This window comes from Babesia bigemina, assembly GCF_000981445.1.
Source record: "Babesia bigemina genome assembly Bbig001, chromosome : III".
Classification (NCBI taxonomy): domain Eukaryota; phylum Apicomplexa; class Aconoidasida; order Piroplasmida; family Babesiidae; genus Babesia; species Babesia bigemina.
The window spans coordinates 972,008-991,996 of NC_027218.1; the positions used below are offsets into that span (position 1 = coordinate 972,008).

The 19,989-nt window shown below is 45.7% G+C and overlaps 8 protein-coding genes across 8 annotated transcripts; 4 read left to right on the top strand and 4 right to left on the bottom strand.

The window, feature by feature from the left end:
- Positions 1-413: 413 nt before the first annotated feature.
- On the bottom strand, positions 414-1,477 carry BBBOND_0303850 (Probable ribosomal RNA small subunit methyltransferase mra1; the record flags this gene model as incomplete). The annotated part of the gene is made up of 2 exons (XM_012913213.1): positions 414-1,179; positions 1,362-1,477. 2 exons carry the CDS (start codon positions 1,475-1,477, stop codon positions 414-416), a joined length of 882 nt encoding a protein of 293 aa, XP_012768667.1.
- Positions 1,478-1,579: 102 nt separating this feature from the next.
- Positions 1,580-2,518, top strand: BBBOND_0303860 (rRNA processing domain containing protein, putative; the record flags this gene model as incomplete). Its single annotated transcript, XM_012913214.1, has 1 exon — positions 1,580-2,518. One exon carries the CDS (start codon positions 1,580-1,582, stop codon positions 2,516-2,518), a length of 939 nt encoding a protein of 312 aa, XP_012768668.1.
- Positions 2,519-2,661: 143 nt separating this feature from the next.
- On the bottom strand, positions 2,662-3,985 carry BBBOND_0303870 (rRNA-processing protein, putative; the record flags this gene model as incomplete). Its single annotated transcript, XM_012913215.1, has 6 exons — positions 2,662-2,748; positions 2,787-2,990; positions 3,028-3,250; positions 3,288-3,372; positions 3,771-3,860; positions 3,898-3,985. 6 exons carry the CDS (start codon positions 3,983-3,985, stop codon positions 2,662-2,664), a joined length of 777 nt encoding a protein of 258 aa, XP_012768669.1.
- Positions 3,986-4,191: 206 nt separating this feature from the next.
- On the top strand, positions 4,192-5,809 carry BBBOND_0303880 (WD domain, G-beta repeat containing protein, putative; the record flags this gene model as incomplete). Its single annotated transcript, XM_012913216.1, has 10 exons — positions 4,192-4,286; positions 4,371-4,575; positions 4,614-4,739; positions 4,778-4,992; positions 5,034-5,130; positions 5,174-5,275; positions 5,313-5,375; positions 5,414-5,522; positions 5,558-5,652; positions 5,693-5,809. 10 exons carry the CDS (start codon positions 4,192-4,194, stop codon positions 5,807-5,809), a joined length of 1,224 nt encoding a protein of 407 aa, XP_012768670.1.
- Positions 5,810-9,029: 3,220 nt separating this feature from the next.
- BBBOND_0303890 (hypothetical protein) lies at positions 9,030-14,273 on the bottom strand (the record flags this gene model as incomplete). The annotated part of the gene is made up of 1 exon (XM_012913217.1): positions 9,030-14,273. One exon carries the CDS (start codon positions 14,271-14,273, stop codon positions 9,030-9,032), a length of 5,244 nt encoding a protein of 1,747 aa, XP_012768671.1.
- Positions 14,274-14,961: 688 nt separating this feature from the next.
- On the top strand, positions 14,962-15,165 carry BBBOND_0303900 (hypothetical protein; the record flags this gene model as incomplete). Its single annotated transcript, XM_012913218.1, has 1 exon — positions 14,962-15,165. The coding sequence occupies one exon, from the start codon at positions 14,962-14,964 to the stop codon at positions 15,163-15,165; it is 204 nt and encodes a 67-aa protein (XP_012768672.1).
- Positions 15,166-16,798: 1,633 nt separating this feature from the next.
- BBBOND_0303910 (hypothetical protein) lies at positions 16,799-17,431 on the top strand (the record flags this gene model as incomplete). The annotated part of the gene is made up of 2 exons (XM_012913219.1): positions 16,799-16,844; positions 17,082-17,431. The coding sequence occupies 2 exons, from the start codon at positions 16,799-16,801 to the stop codon at positions 17,429-17,431; spliced, it is 396 nt and encodes a 131-aa protein (XP_012768673.1).
- A 1,039-nt stretch (positions 17,432-18,470) lies between these two features.
- On the bottom strand, positions 18,471-19,970 carry BBBOND_0303920 (hypothetical protein, conserved; the record flags this gene model as incomplete). Its single annotated transcript, XM_012913220.1, has 2 exons — positions 18,471-18,748; positions 18,785-19,970. 2 exons carry the CDS (start codon positions 19,968-19,970, stop codon positions 18,471-18,473), a joined length of 1,464 nt encoding a protein of 487 aa, XP_012768674.1.
- Positions 19,971-19,989: the final 19 nt, after the last annotated feature.

The window sequence follows — 19,989 nt, forward strand, 5'->3', positions numbered from 1 at the left end:
AGCTGAACACAACGTCACCGGTAGGCGGCGGATACACTTTTTGCGACTAGACAACGCATTCCACGCCAATGTGTCACTGCACTTAAAACCGAACGTCAATAGTCGACGTCATGTGTGGTAATGGTAAACGATATAATTGCGTTGCCTTTGCGTTCCACATGGTAACTAGGTGGTGAAATCCATAATGTCATAGACACACGTCCTGAGCCTATATTAGCAATCTCATGGTCACAAATAGTCTCAATAACGGGTCTACGGTAGTAAGACACCGTTCCTATTGCCGAAAGCACGCACATGCGAACACAGCTGTATGTAAATGATTGAAATAGCCGATGTTATCTTGGCGCTGCGCATATGTTGAACCGATAGCGCGACGCCTCGAGGGCAGATAGCAATCACATAGATAACCAGATCTACATGTCCAACGCACGCTCAATAGCACACACCAGCTTGTAACAGGTGCTCATGGCGGTAGGGTAGGTTGTGGAGATGGATATGTTGTGATCGAAACTTGGTTCCGGCTTGCTAGTTGTTGTCTCCTCAGTTAACAGCTCATCTTCGAGATCCTGCGAATAGGTGGGCTTGACTGGCGTACTGTTAGCACGGTCCAGGTACTTCTTGTGGAGGTCGGCAACGCAAAGTATCCCAGATTCGTTGGGAACAGGTAGTGGTGTGTAGTGGCTCAAGGATACATATATCCACAAATTGCCGAGATCGTCCTTCACCGTGTCCGCGAAGAAGGTCTCGGCGCACTGTAGCCGACCACGACTGGACACTGCAACCTTTACACCCCCCTCACCTAAATCCTCAAGACGCTGGTCCATGCGCTCAACCAGCACTGTCGCATCGTCTCCTTCGGGTTTCAGGCACCGCGCGTTGGTATGCAGGTACTTGGCCATAACCTTGTTGAACACCTTGAAGGTACGAGGAATACGAAATGCAGGGTAAAAGCGGTACAGTTGGGAGTTAAGAGTGTGAACCCAAATGCACATACGCCCTTCCTTGTTTAGGATCGAATCGTGGAGTGCAAGTAGACAAAAGTGCAAAATGTCAGGACGCACATCCTTCCAGTTGCGGCGGCGGAACTTCCCCTCGGAAGCAGCGGAATCCTCGGTCACATCTTCTTCCTCCAAATTTTGATCTGCGTCCTGTTCCGAAGGCTTGGAAGTTGCGACTTCTCTGTGAAGGAATGTAGATGGTATGCAACAGTTTCACGTCACTCCCCAAAGCAATGTGTATCCTTCCAACGCTAAACAAATGCTGCCATAAACACTAATATAAAACGTCAAGAAATAGGAAAACGTTCATCACATAGCGCATTGTGGCACATCATAGACAAAATCAGACAATTAGACACCCACCGGTAGTGATCCTCCTCGTTCAACAGCGTGAACGACTGAGGGAGCGACCGCCGCTTGTGAGACCTTTCGCGGTGCAGCTCCAGACTGGCATTACACAAAACAAAATTTATCGCCATCCCTAAAAAGAGCCGCGAAAATGGCGACTGAAACGCCCAAGCAACACAACAACGTCAACGACTCGTGCCGCTCCAGGTTGTGATTACACATATCCTTTCAAAATGGCGAAAACCGCTAAGGTCAAGGGATACGGTGCTTATTGGAAGGGCGACATAAAAAACAAGACGATCAAGCGCAAGAACAAACAGTATATCTCCGATCAGCGCTGCCTACAGGTATATAAAAAGGAGCTGCAGAAACTGAACGAGGGCACCGCAGCTGATGAGGCTACCTGCAGCAACAACGTAAATACAGAAGCAAAAAGTACTAGTGGGCACCGATCCAATGTGCAAACTATCGCAGAACACGACGTCAAAATAATCAAACCCCAAATCGAAACAGTTTACTACGTGAACGGCGCGCATCCAAGAGGTGACGCTAATGCTACCCACTACAGTAAGAGGAGGGAACTATCTGGCGAAGGGAAGAATTCAAGACGGAAGACTGATGGTGCTACTCGTGATGCAAGTGTCGCTCCAGAGGTGAACTGGAGTCTCGGTGGTCGCATTTCGGAAAGCAACCAGGAGTCAGACAACGAAAGTGATGTGATTGACAGTGAGTCTGACTCTGGAGAACTTGAAAATGATGATCTGCAAACGAGCGCCGCAACGTCTGATGATCACGGCGAACAAACTGCGTCCCGTTCGAGCCCTTCCAAAAAGGGTAAAGACAAGGCTAAGGCACGGCTGACTGATGGCAAATCCGATGCTAAAGCGTCGAGTACTGAGGACAAAACGAACAAGAAACAGAAGGGTAAATTCACCGGTGTTTACGCCAAAGCCCTAAAACTCAGAGAAGAAAAGGCCAAAATCAGGCAACAGCAACATAACGAAAGGGTAGAAAAGATCAAACAGAAGAAACGAGAAATCAGAGAGAAGAAGCAAGAGAGGTACGCCAGACACAGGCTGTTGGGCCAGAAGACCAAGCGGGGCCAACCCATCATGGCAAACGTTATATCGCACCTAATGAATAACTTCCAGAAAAAACACAACCAAAAATGAATGTCCTTCATTTATTATATATGCGCCATTCGTTGCAATCTTTGATTGCGTAGGCTCCTAAGTAGGAGCAACATCAGCTGGGTATAGTGTCGTCTGCTGATAATTAACAACCATTCGCCAGTCTAGCGCCTCTAGAGCCACATCTATGAGTCCACAGATGTTTCCCCTCCAGCTTCCGAAGATTCAGCGCCTGATTTACCCTTGCGTCGGCGTTTTCGTTTCCGCGGTTCCTGATATTCAATAAGCTACTACATTGACACTGGCATACCTGATGTTCTGTAGAGGCATCTGCGATAGTAGGTTTAGATGTTTGTTGGGGTTTCGCAGCTTTCCGTTTGGGTTTCAAACAGCTTAGCGGGTTGGGATTTTTGGTTTTTTTCTTTTTCCGCTTGACAGGTGCATAACTGGCATCCGACAACACGGGCAAATAAGGCTTCTCCCAATCTTTGGGGAGGAGTTTACCCTTTTCAACCTGTGAGCGTATTTGCCCCTTTATCACATAGACATACGAATTCTTTATATTCTTTGGAGCTCTTCGCAGGGTGCTCGAGAAACATGACGTTGTTGTTCAGCTTCACAATGGGTACATCCCCAGACTTGCGCAACCAGCCGATCAAACTCTGGTCCTGAGTGGCAACGAACAACTTCTGTGAGTTGCCGGATGACACTGCGCTTGTAATGCAACGACGCGAATTGGCACCCTTGTCGCTTGATCCATGCGTGCAGTTAAGTCTGTATATTTTCCACCGCATTCGCACCTTAAACACACCTCTGATAACGCTTCAAGGACAAACTAGCGCCGGACATCTCCTCCCCCATGTCACGAAGCTCATTCAGGATGCAGTTGGTAACATCTGCAGCACTTGTTAACCTTGTAAATGGGGACGAAACACATGTGAATAACATTGATTTGCCACAGTTAACAGCGCATTAAGCAGATACTCGGCTGCGCTAATTGAGCAGAGAGCAGCACTCCACGCATAAGAGCTCTAACTGGCGGGGCTTGACAAAATCAAGACAAAAGAACATGTAGGAAGCTACACTAGATCTTTAAATATCATGAAACGTATATGGATAATACCGTATTAGCGTTTCAATGTGCTCGCATTTGGCAACAGTGAGAACATGAAACCAGACATGTTAGATGTACGACAGTAATATACTCAAAGAATGAGACTGTATAACCCTACATACTTCGCCGTCACGTACGGATCGCACATATATAACGGTAATAAACGGTAGGGAAACTTACAAGTGTGAGTAGTGCCACCAAGAAGCTCTGTTATTTTATCCTTGACATGGATGCGATGCTTCAGCGCAGCATACGCAAATGACCCGTCCACTGCTAGAAGTTACACCTACGTTTCATACACACCCACCTAGCACGCGGTAAGGCTCCGTGAGATCGTAGAGCTGCCGATAAAAATCAAGCGTTCGCTTGATTCGTTTGTTTTTGCTCCCCTTCATCTTAGACACCCTTCATTAGACAGCACGTTTTCTTTGCGATAGATGGTTATTGTTCACATAAGGTTGTAAATTTTTCATTTTGACGGCTCATTGGAATAGAAGGCGACCGCACTCCGAGCTCGAGGTAGAGTATTGTAAGGTCGAGCAGACATAACAAAATATTTCCGTCCTTCCGCCATTATAGACACCGAAGAAATTTATGCGCAATGAATGTAATCAGCTGCCTTAAATGGCTCCCGAAGAGCTACACTTATACTGACTTCTTCCAAAGCTATATACATCGCGCCGAAGAAGATGCCAGGTACGGTACTTTTAGCCGTGTCTATCGCTGTATGGACCTCTATTATAGCCGATATTCTGTATATTGAAGGCTAACAATGTGCAGCGACATAGACGTAGACCAAGAAGGGGAAGACCAAAGGGACGAAATCACTGACGAATTCGATCTCGACAACTATGACGCTGACGAAGTGCCAGGTAATAGTGCAATATGCATAATAACGCCTATTAATGTGCAAACAGGTGAACAATTCTTCACGCTGTCCAACGAGGATGAGAAACTTATCGTCGAGGATGCGGAAGATGTGGAGGTATGAACCAATGGCAGCATATTTTTATTCCATGGCAGTCACGTAAACTGGACGGCGACGACAGGGTTATTGTCTGCGGAAATAGCGGAGAGGATTGCGCATCAATTGATTTCTTCATTTACAACACTGCATACTGTGGTTTAGAGACATGCCACTCCATCCTGGTAAATTTATCGTATTTATCATCATAACATGAAATCAGATCGCATCTTTCCCATTAGTGCTGGAAATTGTTCCTAATCTTCCAAATTACGCGCCACTAGTAGCAGCGGGCACCTACGAGTCCCATATTGACATATGGGATATGAGGCAGATCGACAAACTAGACCCGGTCATAACTCTTGGTGGGCAGGGAGAATCGCAAAACCAAGGGCACCAAGACGCTGTACAGTGCTTATCTAACTCGCCCCATGTCTCGTAAGTCAATGCTATACTGCAACGGTATTCATCCGGCGCAGGCAACTCATGGCCAGCGGGTCCGCGGACAATACCGTCAAGGTCTGGGATCTCAACGAGGCGCAAGTGCTACATTCGTTCATCCATCACACGTCAAATGTAAGGCAGTATAATGGATATCCAACATGCATAATCCGTGCAGGTTCAAGTGGTGCAATTCTCACCCTTTGACGCATCCCTTCTGTTGACAGCATCATTCGACAAAACAGCTGCACTGTGCGACATCAGGGAATGCAAAAGCAACGTAGGGTATCCGTGTATGCGCATATAAATATTGTCAGACAAGTCTCAAGCTGGACTCTGATGTGGAATCGGCCATATGGAAAGGCGCAAACAACATTGTGGTATGTCGGAAAACAATAAGGCTCATAGCACAATACAGGTATCAATGGAAGATGGGAGCGTTGCGGAGTACGACATCAGGAGCGAAAAGATGCTCTGGCAAATCAAGGCGCACAAGAAAGCTTGCAGTTCGGTGCAACTCGTTGACAGTACGCGCGTATGATTACAACATACTTATGAGCAGATGTCATGGTAACGTGTGGATTGGACTCCAAGGCTAAAGTGTACAAACTTGGAGGCACGAAGCCCACGAAGTTGGCTTCCAAAAACCTCAACGCGGTATGTGCGCCTTATAAGATTATGCAATGGAAATCATCAGGGTCCTTTGTTTAGCGTAGAAGGCTCGCCAGATGACAAACACCTTATGGGCTTCGGCGGGGAACTGCTAGTACTGTGGGACCTTGAAACAATAGACAGGTTCAACGACATGATTTAGTTGTACCCTTTAACAATCGTGAATACAGATATAACAGATGTTAGTAATGCACTACTTTTTTACAGCGTGGCGTACAGAGTTAGTAGTGTTGATTGAAGCCTGTAACGTTTTAGCTGCTTCACGTTCACTGTGTAACAGTGATCTACACACAAGCGGTTTGCGACCACACACACCAGATAAACACGCGCAATGCATTACGCAATCCAGTTCTAGTAATTTCGTTGGTGTTTAGTGTGTATGGGAGCAACTTAAAGCTATAGAATCTAAGCCGTCCCCATGGAAGGTCGGAGCTCTGTGCCCATACCTTCCTTCTTCATTTAGTTATGTAGACATATGGCGAACAAAAATGCCACTTACATTAATAAACGGTTTCAAATATTTCACGGGCTTTCTAGGTAAGGAACGATCAGAAAAAACGTTCACGCTCGAGCAGCCTTCCTCAGTTTGATTCTACCGTACTACATTAACTTCGCCACTTACAGCCCCTTTCTGCTACGACCTATACTTAACATCGCATGGGCATTCATATTTGGGACCCACATATGGTATCTTTTCTTTGCGGCTGAGGATTTCTTCGCTGCAGGTACGGCAATGACATTTTTCATATAAACGTCTTATGAATGACGAAATACGTTGTATATCCATAAGGAGTTATTGCCATGAACTATTGTGTCGTTGATCAGTAATCTGCTAATTCCGTGGTACGGATAAGAGACGCACATCGCTGCATCTGGTAGCATGATGCTTTACGGTAAACGTTGTTTTATAGTTTACCAGTATGATGTTGCAGACTCGTATGTGCTGTATATTGATTATATTTCTAATGTTTACGGAATAAACGTAACACGTGTGTTTTACTTCGAACTCTAAAGCTCTATGTTAATAGAGTTTCAGATGGAGACGAAGGTTACTACTTTGGGAAAAGACGGTACGGACCGCTCACCGAAGGTTCAGACGAGTGTAACAAATTTCTGTGCTGCACGTTGTTTTTCAATGCGCTAATTGTCATCACAACTCGCGGACTTGCGCCTTATCACAAATACGTACACTGTTGCAGTGTTACATCATTGTTGTCGACATTCGTCAATGCCATGCTGGTGCCTAATAGTACACCAACTGTGGAACATGGGTTCCCTTTCAGCCTCATATCACCACCGACGTGCTCTAGGATATTATCGTTCTTCACATGCGCGCCACTCTTCATATACAGCCTGATGTAGCAACATTTTCAATCTTATGTACATTTGATTACTTAGTTTACTACAGACGATTAAGTGGGTGCAACAATTAACTCTACGGGTCGAGTAAAGTGATATATTGGGACACGGTGATACCGTTAGCTTCCACGGAAGCAAGTCGATTAACCATAAATGATAAGGATCTGCCTGTCCAGAAGCCTATCTCCACGTACAGGTCTAACAATGTTCATCCGTTGAAAGTAATGGATTCACATGTAACAGGGCCAAAGCAAGTCAATGGAGGACATCGGATTATACTGCAGTGCAGATTTGGGTATTTTGGGTCAATAATTAACCACATTGCTGCAACACATATACAGATCGCTTTCAAATAGCATGTAACGATTATGCACGCCACTAATACTCCAACGAAAGACAGTTGCTATATTATTCGGGTATTAGTGGGTAAGTGGGATGGGTGAGCTAGGCAATTGCGTCAAGGGGGCGATCATCATCAAAGTGGTGAGTAGAGGCACTATTACGGTGGTGACAACAAAGTTCATATGAAGATCGCGCGTGGTTGTATCATATTTCATGGTATCGGAGGCAAAAACATGTTGTGATGCCATGGGTATACGTGCTACAGGTCGCCTTGGTTGATAACGTTCATTTAGCCAGCGAGAATGCGATGATGTCTATATGTAATCCGTGACTTTCTTGCTTGGTACTCGCCGATGCAGTAGTATGAAGCAATTAATAATACTTTATTAAACAGGTATTGTGCCGTTGGTCCATAATACTGTGATTTACGTGCGATAATTGAAATTGTTGAAGTTGATTAAAGAGTTCTACGCAAACAGTTCATTTTGCGGGTGCAAAAATCGTGGACCTTGTGGAACGGTCGAATGCGAAAAACGGTCATGGCGCATACGGCGATGAGGATGACTGCGACGAGGACTATGATGATGGGCATGACGGAGGGGGAATCTGTGTCATCGGTTAGAGATTGTTGACTGGCAATAATACGTTGTGGACTAATGGAATGCTGTGTAGTAACGGAAGAGACAGCTTGAGTTGAAGCGGATGCAGAGCGTTTCAGTCGACAACATTGACATTCACATGTATGCTCTTTGCCTCTACATTGGGTATCACATCCCGACGGAAGGCATTGCTTGCCGTTTCTGCGATCCATGTTGAATGCCATACATGGAGCACACTGTCTCGTACCACTACATTCTTTACAGCACCAGGGGCAGCAACTACAGTCCCCGGACATGATACAACTAGTATCACAATAACACTCGAAACCCATCTTACCCCCTATCCTTCCCTCTCAATCTACAAACCATGAAACACTCGCCTCAGCAAGACACTGATCGTCTCCCATCGGCCTTACGGTAGCAGTCACATGACCGCCATCCAGGGCAGCGTCGGTTACATCACAACTATGCAGATATCACAACTGAAGTACAACCAAGCTACAGCATGTTGATACCATCCTGGTCGTGGCATGCAGGTCAGCCGGTGCCAAGCGAGCAGTGAACTCCAACCATCAAGGACAGTACAAAGTTGCCATTGTCTGACTGCTTTTACATTTGTGTTATAATATATACCTCAATGAGTTACACTGCGTTATTAATAAGTTTGTCATTCACCCTGTTACCACCAATTACACTTAACCATGCCGTGCCCGGGCCATCACGTCGCGTAACCACAGCTACATACATAGCCAAGCGACGCAGCTAATAATTAGCATGCCGAACAATCACGTTGCATACGACGCACTTTAACTTGTAATAGCACGCTTCATCATCTTATTAGTGGCTCATAACCCAAGATCACTGCCCACTAAAGCCATGGGAGGTCGTGGACACCACTCAAGTAACTCACAACTCGACATCCCAAAACACGAACCTACAAATGCATGAACTACACCGGCTGCCAATTGCTGAGCAGCTATCAGGTAATACATTTGGGTGAGTATTAGGTTAGGCGGTGGGTTGCTAGGTAGTGGGTTAGGTGAGTGGTGGTGAGGTGGTCCATCAAGGTTGCAAGTAGGTGAGCTTGGCAAGTTTGTTAACACGTGCCGCGGCGAGTAGTGATTGCGCGGCGATGCGATGTGATGAGGGTGAGTGCAAATGCGATTTGATGTGGAGCAGGTCGAGGCGGATGATGAAGATGTGGATGAGGTACAACAGAGAGAGGAGCCAGAGGGCGAGTACAAGATAGGAGAAAGGTTCACGGATTTTCCAGAGGAAGTTGTCACATTCCCTAAACAAGTTCTCGAAATATTTCGATTTTAAAACATTCTTCAACTGGCTACAGAAAGCAGAGCACTTCTTTGGCGCATCCTTGTCATTCAACGTCGACGCTTCACCAAAGGCGAAACCAAATTGGTAGAGCGTTGGTGCGACGCCCTTGCAGTCAACGATGGATCTGCATTGGCAGTTAGCAGATGGCTTCTCTTCATCAACAACACCATGCGATCCCTTCTTACACTTGTCACCACGGAGACATCCACGGCAACCCCAGTCCTGGCATATTATATTGCAAAAGCTGTTGAGCAATGAGTTAAGGCACTCCCAAAATGCCCACGGTAGGTATAGACTCCATGACAGGTATAGCTTAGAATGTTTGTGCGCAATATAGTGATAGTAATTGTGACACAAGGACTGCATATACGGAGCACAGTAAACGTTAATACCTGGATATTCGCAGAACTTTGTCATGAAAAGGCTGGACAGGTCAGCATTTCTACCCGGAGGATGCGGCAACCCGTGACTATTCTGCCTGCTGCCGTAGGCTCTAGAAAACGCAGCAGTCAAGTCAGACGGCTTCTTATATAAATCGATGGACAAGTCCTTAAGTTTCGATTCCAATTCCTTTTTGACACCAATTGCATCCGCGGTCTTACTATCATGCCACCCTCTAACGAAGGACAACGCAAATGCTACGTGTTCAGGCAATGTGGATGGCGGTTTCGGGATGAGGGTGAGCAGGGACGAAACCAGCCCGTTGCCGAGGAAAAAACTAATAGTTTCATACAGGTCCTTACCTGTCTTTGTACATCCCGAAAAACCTCTGAAGCCAAGCGGCGTCAAACATGGCGTACCGGGCTTGGATTTCGTGCAAGTGCTACAGTCATACTTACATCCAATACCGCCCAGTTGATGGGGAAGGCTACCGGGCAAACAGTCATTTAGGTAGCTCATTAGGGGCGACGTTGGTTGGCACTTTGGTTGTCCATTTGGTCGGCACTCTGCTTCGCACGTTGCTTTGTCGCTAAGATGCTCTTTGCACGGCCAGTTGGTAGCCTTGATAGTTTTGCCGTATTCGCATTGTTTCCACCCACCGTGCTTAGCATCTAGGTTGCATTGTACACGGAGATATTGCAGTGTAAGTAACAATCTACGGAGGATATCCAGCAGCATATCGAGGCAATCCGCTGGCTTAGAAGGGTAACGTAATTTCATGGAGTTATTGCAGAGATCACTGGCATAGACGGTGTAGGCATCTCCGTACCCGGCGATGGCGGTAATAAGGTCGTAGGATTTGGAGCAGAGATGACCAAGCACCGTGTCGATGTTATTATACGTGATCCTATGCGGGTATGCATTAAGGTACTGCGCTTTGTGGTCGAAGAATTCAATTTCAAGGTCATCGTTACTTTGTATTGTTTGCTTCTTAGGCTTTTCCAAGAGGTCGCTAAAGCCGTCAGATAACAATGTCGGATACACGCCACTGTACGGAAGCCCCGTGAACCAGCACAGCATATCATGAACAGTGCACGGTAACCTGCTTGCGTAGTAAGTGGACAAGTGACCAACTTCATTGTACTTTTCGCAATGTCTGAAGAGGCACTTGAGGATATCCATGAGATGGAAATTGTAAGCTTTTCCGCGTGCGTTTGATTCGCAATATTGAAGGTGCGGAGAATCGTATACGCCTTTAATCGGCCGAGTGATTCTATTGTTAATGGATTCACCTATCATATTCTTGTCGTCCCGCAATTCACCATTCTGCTCACCGTGGTCTGAAACAATAAAACCTTGACCGAGCAACAAGGTACCCAAATCGTTGGACTTGTTAATCTGTTTTCCGCCCAGACTCTTGCAATTAATGCTTAATATCGTAAACGAACTCTTCATAATCTCGAGTATTGTTAAACCTATCCTACCGTAATTATCGCGGAACTCACGCTCCCAGTTCTGCCCGGAATATCTGTTGACGTACGCTTTTCCAAGTTCACCACTAAACGCCATCAATCCCTTTTTGAGCGCCTCAGCCAACGGATTGGACGGCTCGGCAAGGGATGTGGGACGCATCTGATCAACGTATTTTAGCAGCTCGTCGAGGTTTTTATAGAGCCTGTGATCAAAATGATGCGTGGCAAGATCGCTGATGAGTGTGTTAAGGTGGTCGGGGAGGAGGGAAATCAAAGATGTTATATAAGGAGGGGCATCTATTTCACTTCGAACGTATCCATACAAACTAATCAAATACTCTTCGGTGATTGTGCAAGCTGCAGTGAACTTTGAGTGATCCGTCTTTTTGAAATGATCTAGAATGTTGTGTTTATCATTCATTGACTTCATGAGGCCTTTGATACCGGATTGCAAGTCGGCCGCAATAATGCCGTTAATTGTTCCAACTTGTTCCTCTATACAGTCATGTATAGCTAGTAAATCTGCTTTTTTTTGGTCAGCAAAAAGGGTCTGGACTGCGTCTTGGGCTTGTCGAAAAGCATGAATAATGTACTCTCTATTTTGTTTGTTGAGTTTTGATAGCTCAGTGTTCGCGGTTTTAAGGGAATTTTCAATTATTGTTGTAGTTTCCTGAATCCAATGCTCTATGGCCTTTTCGAGTTCGAGTAGCTGTGTGATAATAGATTTAATGTCATGATCGATTTTATTTTTCAATGATTCCAACTGCTCAATAATATGGTATTTTCTAAATGCAATTTTGCCTGTTAGCCCGTTTTTCATTATTTTATTAAGCTCTGTAAGTACTTCTGACTGAAGCTTATCGACGCATATTTTCAGCTTGCCTCCTACTTTCTGCAATATTGGATTGAGCAGATCAATTGCTCCTTTCACGCCTTTCAATGCGGTGTCAATGTTACCTCCGGAATTCCCTAAGCCTTCATGATTAATATGGGTTCTAATTGATTCTACACTCGTTATAGCTTTATTCAGGTTGCTTAAGTGAGAGGTATCTCGTAATTTAGCAATTTCGTCCGCCGCTCCTTCAGCCGCAGATTTTACTGATGCTAAGGCGCTTTTAATGGCAGCTTGGAGGTCAGAGCTGAAAGTTTCAGGTTGTGTCAATACGAAATCGGGGTTCCCTTTTAAAGCAGTTTCAATAGACGAAACTATCTCAGTATGCTTATCGGAAACCTGTTCGGCGTAGGTTTTAAGATAACTAACAATTTCCGCCATATTTTCATCAACACTCTTTTTGCTTCCTGGCCGTGTATTAACAGTAATATCATCGAGAGCGATTATGATTTTATCCTGAACTATTGGAGTCAACGCCTCCTTGATACCAATCACGTTATCCCGCAAACTGCCCTCGAATAGAGATCTCCCATGGTTATTGCTAACATACGTACTTAGCAAACCTTTCACTGCGTTTCCTCTCATGATATCTTCCACCCACTTTGTCACTGTTTTGCTAAATTCTGTATCATAAGTTTTAGCATAATTATGCACTTTTTCTACAATATCCGCAAGGCAATCAGGATTATTTTGACCTTTCTTTGTTAAACTTTCAACAAGAGCCTCAACAGTAGTATAGAGCTGCTTCCAATGTTTTTCTATACTTAAATCAGTTTGTCCTGTAACAGCAGAGTTCTCCTTAACTCCCCTGAGTATGGTCCCAAAATGGAGTTCAGCCTGTCCTACCATTCTGGCAAGCTCCCCCTGTTTCACTTCCAAAGCCTTATGAACGTCTGCAACTATAGATTTCAGATTGTTGAATGCCGTTTCAACATTACCGTAGAAACCCTTGCCCTTACTACCAATATCACTTTGAATTTTTTCCAACGCTGAGCTCAGAGCCTTGTGGGCCTGCTTAAGATCACTCAACTGGGTACTTTGAAAACTCTTAACCTTTCCATTAATTTCCTTAAATTTAGCGTCCAATGTTTTTTTGAATTCCTCATTGTTTTTCAAGATGTTCTTATCGAGCTGCCGAGGCAATTCTCTAAATTTCTCATCGATATGTTCTATCTGCCAGCACAAGAAATCATTACTTGCTGATTTTTTCATGACCCCGAATGCGCCAGCTATTTTTTCTAGAGGCATGTATAACGATTTTTGTAAAGCTGAGTCAATACCAGCAAATCCTTTTCTATCATGTTTCAGCTTTGCTATCTTGTGGTCAAGTTCGTTTATAGACTTCGTAAATTCGTGGTGTATGACCTGAAGAGTCATCGTATATGTATCATTGAATTTCACGACGTGTTTAGCTGCTATTTCTTTCCGAATAGCATTTAATGCCTCACTTACCTTTTCAGCCTTCTCTTTGACTTGTTCATTATACCTCCCCAACCAACTACCCACCTCAGTCACGGCATTTTTTAAAGCATCGTGGCCATCACTTACACTATTTTTTAAAGTGTTTACAAGTGTATTAATGTCATTCGGTTGATTGGAGTCATAAGTCCTAACACTCTCATCATCCTTAACACTCTCCAACACCCCGTGCAAGAACGCCATCACCCCGTCACAGAGCCTATCCAAGTCAGAGTACACAATCCCAGTGCCATCGTAGCCTTTGGAGTCAGGGTTGAAGCCGAGGAATTTTTCGAGGCCTGAACACAGATTGTCAAAAAGACATTTACATTCTTCTTCATTAGTGAATACAGCAAGACTCTCTTTGAGTTTACCAAGCTGATCCAACCTGGAAACAATGTCCTCATAGGATTTTTTTTGGGAAGATTCAAAGTGAGTTTTTGAGCAAGCTCTAATGCTTTCACAGTCATGCTTAAGGTCTTCAAAGACGTTTGGGGCAAGCTTTTTAGGGTCCTTAAGTTCCTCAATTTTAGCCACTTTATCTTTACAACAGGTGTGAGATTTGACTGAATTGAGAATGTTGAGAATTACATCAAAATTAGTGGTGTAAGCTTTCTCAATAGCCTCATCAATCAACTTTTTCAAAGCTTGAGACAACTTCTTAAAACCTTCACCATTGTCACCATTCCCATACCTAACCTGTATCAGCCAGTCAATCGCCTCCCGGAGGTTTTCAGGGCAGTCAGTAAGCTTCTTATATTGCGGTGCCATGATTCAGCAGAGAGGGTCACTGTATGCGCAACTTCAATATGGCCACCAACAATTTGAGGCTGCATACACTCAACTTCTGCAAACATGCGATAAGCACTGGACGGCCGGCAAACTTTTCCCTCAGTGCTCTAGACTACATTACTTAAGTAAATACCCGACTCAGGGCGTATTTGAAATTCACTACAAAACTAGCATCCGCCTAGCTCACCTCATTACAACCGCCAGCACCCAGACAGCTCGAAATTCTAATCCACTTAGGAGGTGACGCCAGACCTCCGACATACACTCCAATGTTCAACTTCCTTAAGAAACAGCCAGAGGTGATGCAAGTTGTGAGTTAATATTCGTATCAAATTCGATGCCGCTTCCCTGCGATTACTGGTACGCCCCACTGCCACTGCACGGTTTTAACATAATACTAATACGGTATTCCTAAATGTGACTCGAGCAACTGGACGGCGACTACACGAACATGAGCATGCCGTAATCGAGATGCGGAAAGGGCACTGGCGTTTCACCCCTCCGCAGCGTTTACAGGGAGCGGAATCCTCGATGCGTGATGGATAAGAATGTGACCTCAATATGGAAGATTGCCGATGTAACTGTGAAGCACAGTCAAGATCTATCTGGCTGAAAGGCGATAGTAGGAGTGAATAGCAGTAAGGGCAACTGGAGGACTATAGTAATGATGGAAAGTGCCATGCCAAACTCAGGAGTCTCACAAGGGCAAGAGCATACTCTACCAGAAGACAGCATCGTGAATAGTATAGAACGCCTTCACAACCGTGGAGAACGGGACTGTCAACGAATACAACCTGTTGGGTACGGGGCATACAAGAAGAGGAAATGCAAGGACGTGGTTGAGGGTATGAAGCGGAGAGCTTTCATCTAGCAGACAAGTTTCATGGTTATAGGTTATGTGATGAGGTGCATGACACCGAGAGAAGACTGACTCCGTGAATGACCATCTGACCCGAACTGGATGGATGCCCGCATGGATGGCACCAGTGACGATCGGCAACGGACCGAGGTGGAACCCGCAGCCAACAACAGCGTGAGGCGCCAGCCCCGCAAAAAGGAAACCGGCCCAAGGCACGTAACCACATAGCACACTATAAGATGAGATAACTTAATTTAAGGTTGGAGTCGACTGCTTACTTGGCACTGGTTGACCTGCATGTCACTGCTAGGATACCGTTCACATGCGTTGAGTAGGTCATATTTCCGTTATTATAGCTACATAGCCGTAATGTGGCTGGCTATTCGCGGGACGACGGGCACCTGGCTGATGTTGAAGCTGATGGGAGCGCAGTTGCCTTGGCTGCGGTGCGTGTTCATGTAGTAGTTGGTGAGTGGCTTACATAGGTGCGTATTCATGAGTGGTTGGTGAGTGCGTTGCTTAGGTGATTGATATGCTTGCAGGTTGAGGGCACTGGGCGGGGAAAATGGGTGATGAATGGTGGATTCGGTGCACGTGTAAAAAGAACTGTAGGAAGCATAACTGTCTTTGCTGTCCATATTGTTGTACAGGATGTAGTATAAAAAGGTGTCTTCAATGTCTCCCAACCTCTCAATTGCGCATGAGTGGAAGAGAGGATTGCAAAACTGAGATATGTGAAGACTGTGACAAACAAAAATGTCTGTGTTTATGTTGTAGAACTAAACGCAGTGAAGCTGATCTTCGTGCACAGCGTGCCGCCATTGAACGGCGTGCCGCCCTTGCCCCCGGTTCACCCTCTCTCCCCAGCGTTCAGCTTCAGCACGCCAATCAACAGCCTACCACCGCTTCCAACCCCGCCCCTTACATCATCGCCCCCGTCGTTCTCATCATCGTCGTCATCTGCGTCATGAGCTACTTCCGCATCCGGCCGTTCCACAGGGTGCGGTATCTACTGCGCAGCTAATAACAATGACCTAACTGGCAGCTGAGATTTAATGTTGTAGACAGAGTAGTAATTGCATCAATGACCAATCACATGATCAGTGAGGTGACCTAGTACCTGACCAGAGTGATGACCTCAACGCCAACCTTAATTTCGCCAATGCGTTGTCACGTTGGATACATGTGAGAGGTGGCTACGTCATCTCACTGTGAAGCTGAGTAATTGGCCACCAAGGTAGGCAGCTGGTAAGTGCTGTGTTACATGAGTCATTATGTAGTTGCTGTGTCACTAGTTGAGATGCCAGCAATGGGATCCACCGGGACTGCGACGTGGTCAGTGTACGGCGTGGTTATGTTACATAGATAGTATTGGTATAGATGAGAAGCGTATCAAGCAAACTTTGTGGCTCACTCAGGCATTCATTATGACAGTAATGTTACAGCAGTCTTAGGCACTGCCAACGTTGCACAGTCTGTGATGGTTGGAGTGACTGCTCCACTGGCACAGGTTGACCTGCATGCCACGGCGAGGATGGTATCAACATGCTTTATCTTGGTTTTACTTCCGTTGTGATAGTTGCATAGTTGTGATGTGAGTGGCGGTACACTGGATGGTCGCCATCTTGCTGCTACCGTGGCGCCGATGGTAGATGGTCAGTGTCCTTCGCTGAGGTGCGTGTTCATGAGAGGTTGGTGAGTGCTGCTTAGGTGATGGATATGTTTGCAGGTTGAGGGGAATATGACGGGGAGGTATTTTAGGTCAGGTGCTCCGTGTAATGTCTGTCGTTATGGATGTCTAACATTTACGACTTGTTATTGTTGCCCGTGGTGTTGTATAGAATGTAATAAAAAAGGTTACGAGAGTTGTACTGCGTGTTACCTAAATTTCGATAAACACCGAAGTGGCACTGAATGCCATCCTTCAGGATGTAGTTCTCGAAAAATACAGTGTACCAACCCCAAGTGTCAATGTACATGTTGCAAAGAAAAATGTAAAAAAGAGCCTGGCACCTGCAGTCCCCCCGCTCCCCCCTCTCTCCCAAGTCAAGAGCATTCTGTTGCAACTGAAAATCATGCGTCCCGTCCCGAAGCTCTCAAGATAGAAAGCAAAGCTCCACCTTCCCCCCCTAATCCCCAAGCCATCGCCGCCGTCATCATTGCCATCATCGTTGCCATCATCCTGCTCGACCTGTGCATCTTCCGCTTTCCGGTGGGCCGCAACATCCGCGATTTCCTCGTCCGCAAGATACCCTTCTGCATCGCGTTTTACAGCTAATATCCACAATTTGTTAGCGCAAATTTCTCAATCCTTATTCCACTGATCACCTAACTGACAACTGACATCTAATGTTGTAGACAGTAATGATTGCATCGATGATCAATCACATGAGCAGTGAGGTGACCATAACACCCGCCCCTTACATCATCGCTGCCGTCGCCGTCATCCTCATCGCCGTATGCGCCATGACCGTTTTTCGCATCCGGCGGTTCCACAAGGTTCGCGATTTCTGCGCCCGCAGAATTAACGGTTTGCGTAGCACTCTTTAATCAAGTTCAACAATTTCAATTATCGCACATGACTCATGGTGTCAGACGTTAGCAGCACAATGCTTGTCTAATGGTATATTATTATATATTCGATAATCGTGCATCGGAAGGTATCTGGAGAGACGTTCACAAATTACGTCCAAACATAGCATCGAATGCACATTGTCAAATTGAACTGGGTTAACCATGGTGGCCTGTCATACGTCCTTCTTGGCTGCCTCGATACGCTCCACATCCGCCCGCAGATTGGGGTGTCAGCTTCCCATTGCATTGGTGCCCACGCGTTTGAAGTCTCAGAAAGATATAATATCTGCGGGCGTTGTGATGATGGTATTATTAAAAAATTTTTTCAACTTACTACCGTATCATTGTTAATTAACCCGGGAGATGTTCTAATGGTTTTTACCGTCACATACAAAATCGCAACTAACCATTAAGTATACAAACACTGGAACTTTAGGAAGTGTAATTGATAGCGTTATACGCTGCACGTGATTTAGAGACGAGAATTGCCCTAGAAAGACATGCGATGAGGCGATTCACTGGCTTTCTGTATCAGTGTGCCGTGTATGAACAACAGAGTGACGTCTTCTCATATCCGGCAAACAGCTCAAAGATTATCAACGCAACACAATCGGTCACCGACCAGCATCACAGCTTTGATAACCTACAGGCTCAACACATCAATTATATATTAAGATCATCAGACAAGTTATATGGGTGCGATGTTCTGAGTTGTACTAATACACAAGATATGGGACATTAAATCACGCCATGTTAAGGTACTCCTTCATGCTTATAACACCAGCCTGATCAGGCTTGCCTGGGTTCCCTGCATTAACGTCATCCGATGGTGAAAGCCACTGGTCAGGATCACACTTGTCTACGTTCTGTAGCAATATACAGATTACGGTGAAACTTATACTAACCGTAATGTAAGCGATCACCAACTCCTTTTGTTCCTCGTAGCTGAATTCACTAACCGTCTTCCTTTCACGTCTACGGATTTCAGTGGGGAATATTTCTTGCGTCTCGATGTTGTTAACTACATACGGTTACAATGTGACCAATTACTACCTACACATAATCATCGGTGTGGGTTGGGTCGTCTTGCGCACTGCTCCTCCGCGTGCTGATGGCTCCGCATTCGCACGTAGCACCGGGCATGTTTTGATGAATAGCGGGTTGCGTGTCAGTGCCTTCATGGTTTGAAGTTGCTCGTCCATTTTGGCTTTCCTAGCTTCTAATGCCCGGAGGTGGTCTATCTTGGAGGTATCATTTTTGACGAGTTCGGTGAGAAGCTCGATTTCGTGAGATGTTCTCTGTATCGCAGCTATCAAGCTGCTGCGACCACCTTGAAACTCAGTCTGTTCCACGGATTCCTTAAGCAATTTCCGTTCTAGAATGAGCTGCACATCCTCGTCAGTGAAAGTGAACTGCATCATGATGAATATGCCATGCGGGAAGCTTACATTTCTGAGATTAGTAGCCGCTTGATTCAGGTCCCTGATTAACCATTCGCCTCCGAACTTGATCTCTTCTTGCAAAATTGGTGCGCTGCAGACGTCGTTGAGCCCTATTTTGTTGAGCGTGTCGGAGCGGCGATCCGTCATAAGGCGGCCCAATATGCTGTATGATGTTTTGCCGAGAAATTCACGTATTTCGTGGTCACAGCTGTTTCCGACACTATCACCATATACAACATATTCGTTAGTCTTTACTAGGCGCTCCACTTTGAATATGGCATGGGTGTTCACGAGGTGTGGGTGCTGCGAACTGACAGAATCTGGCGCAGCGTCTGGCGTGATCCATATTCGCATCAAGCTGCCAACTAGATACTTGGAACAATGCGGATGCTCCAGGATGTGAAGTGCACGTGTTTTTGAAACTCTTGCTTTGTTGACAAGCGACGTTGGGGCCAAAGACTGTTGATCTGTCTCCTCGTCAAAAAGAGCGACGTCATCCGACGCAGCTGCATCTGCCTTCGTCGTAGTGTCCTCAATAATATCATTTAAATTGTTCATGTCGAGTGGGTCTTCTTCGATTAAGCCGTCTTCTTCCTCGTTTGCGTCGATGGAGACGGTAGGCCCGAAGTCTTCGTTGAGCAGATTCCTGCGTTGTCTCTTCCTCAGATTTTCCGCATGCTGCTCAGCAAGAATCATCTCACGTTGGAAATCGGTCAAGCGTTCATTTCCAGCGCCACTGGCCGATTGCCCGGACCGGGCATCGTTGCTCCCGCCGGTGCCTCGAACTAGCCTCAACACCATCTTGTAGACCGTGTTCGTT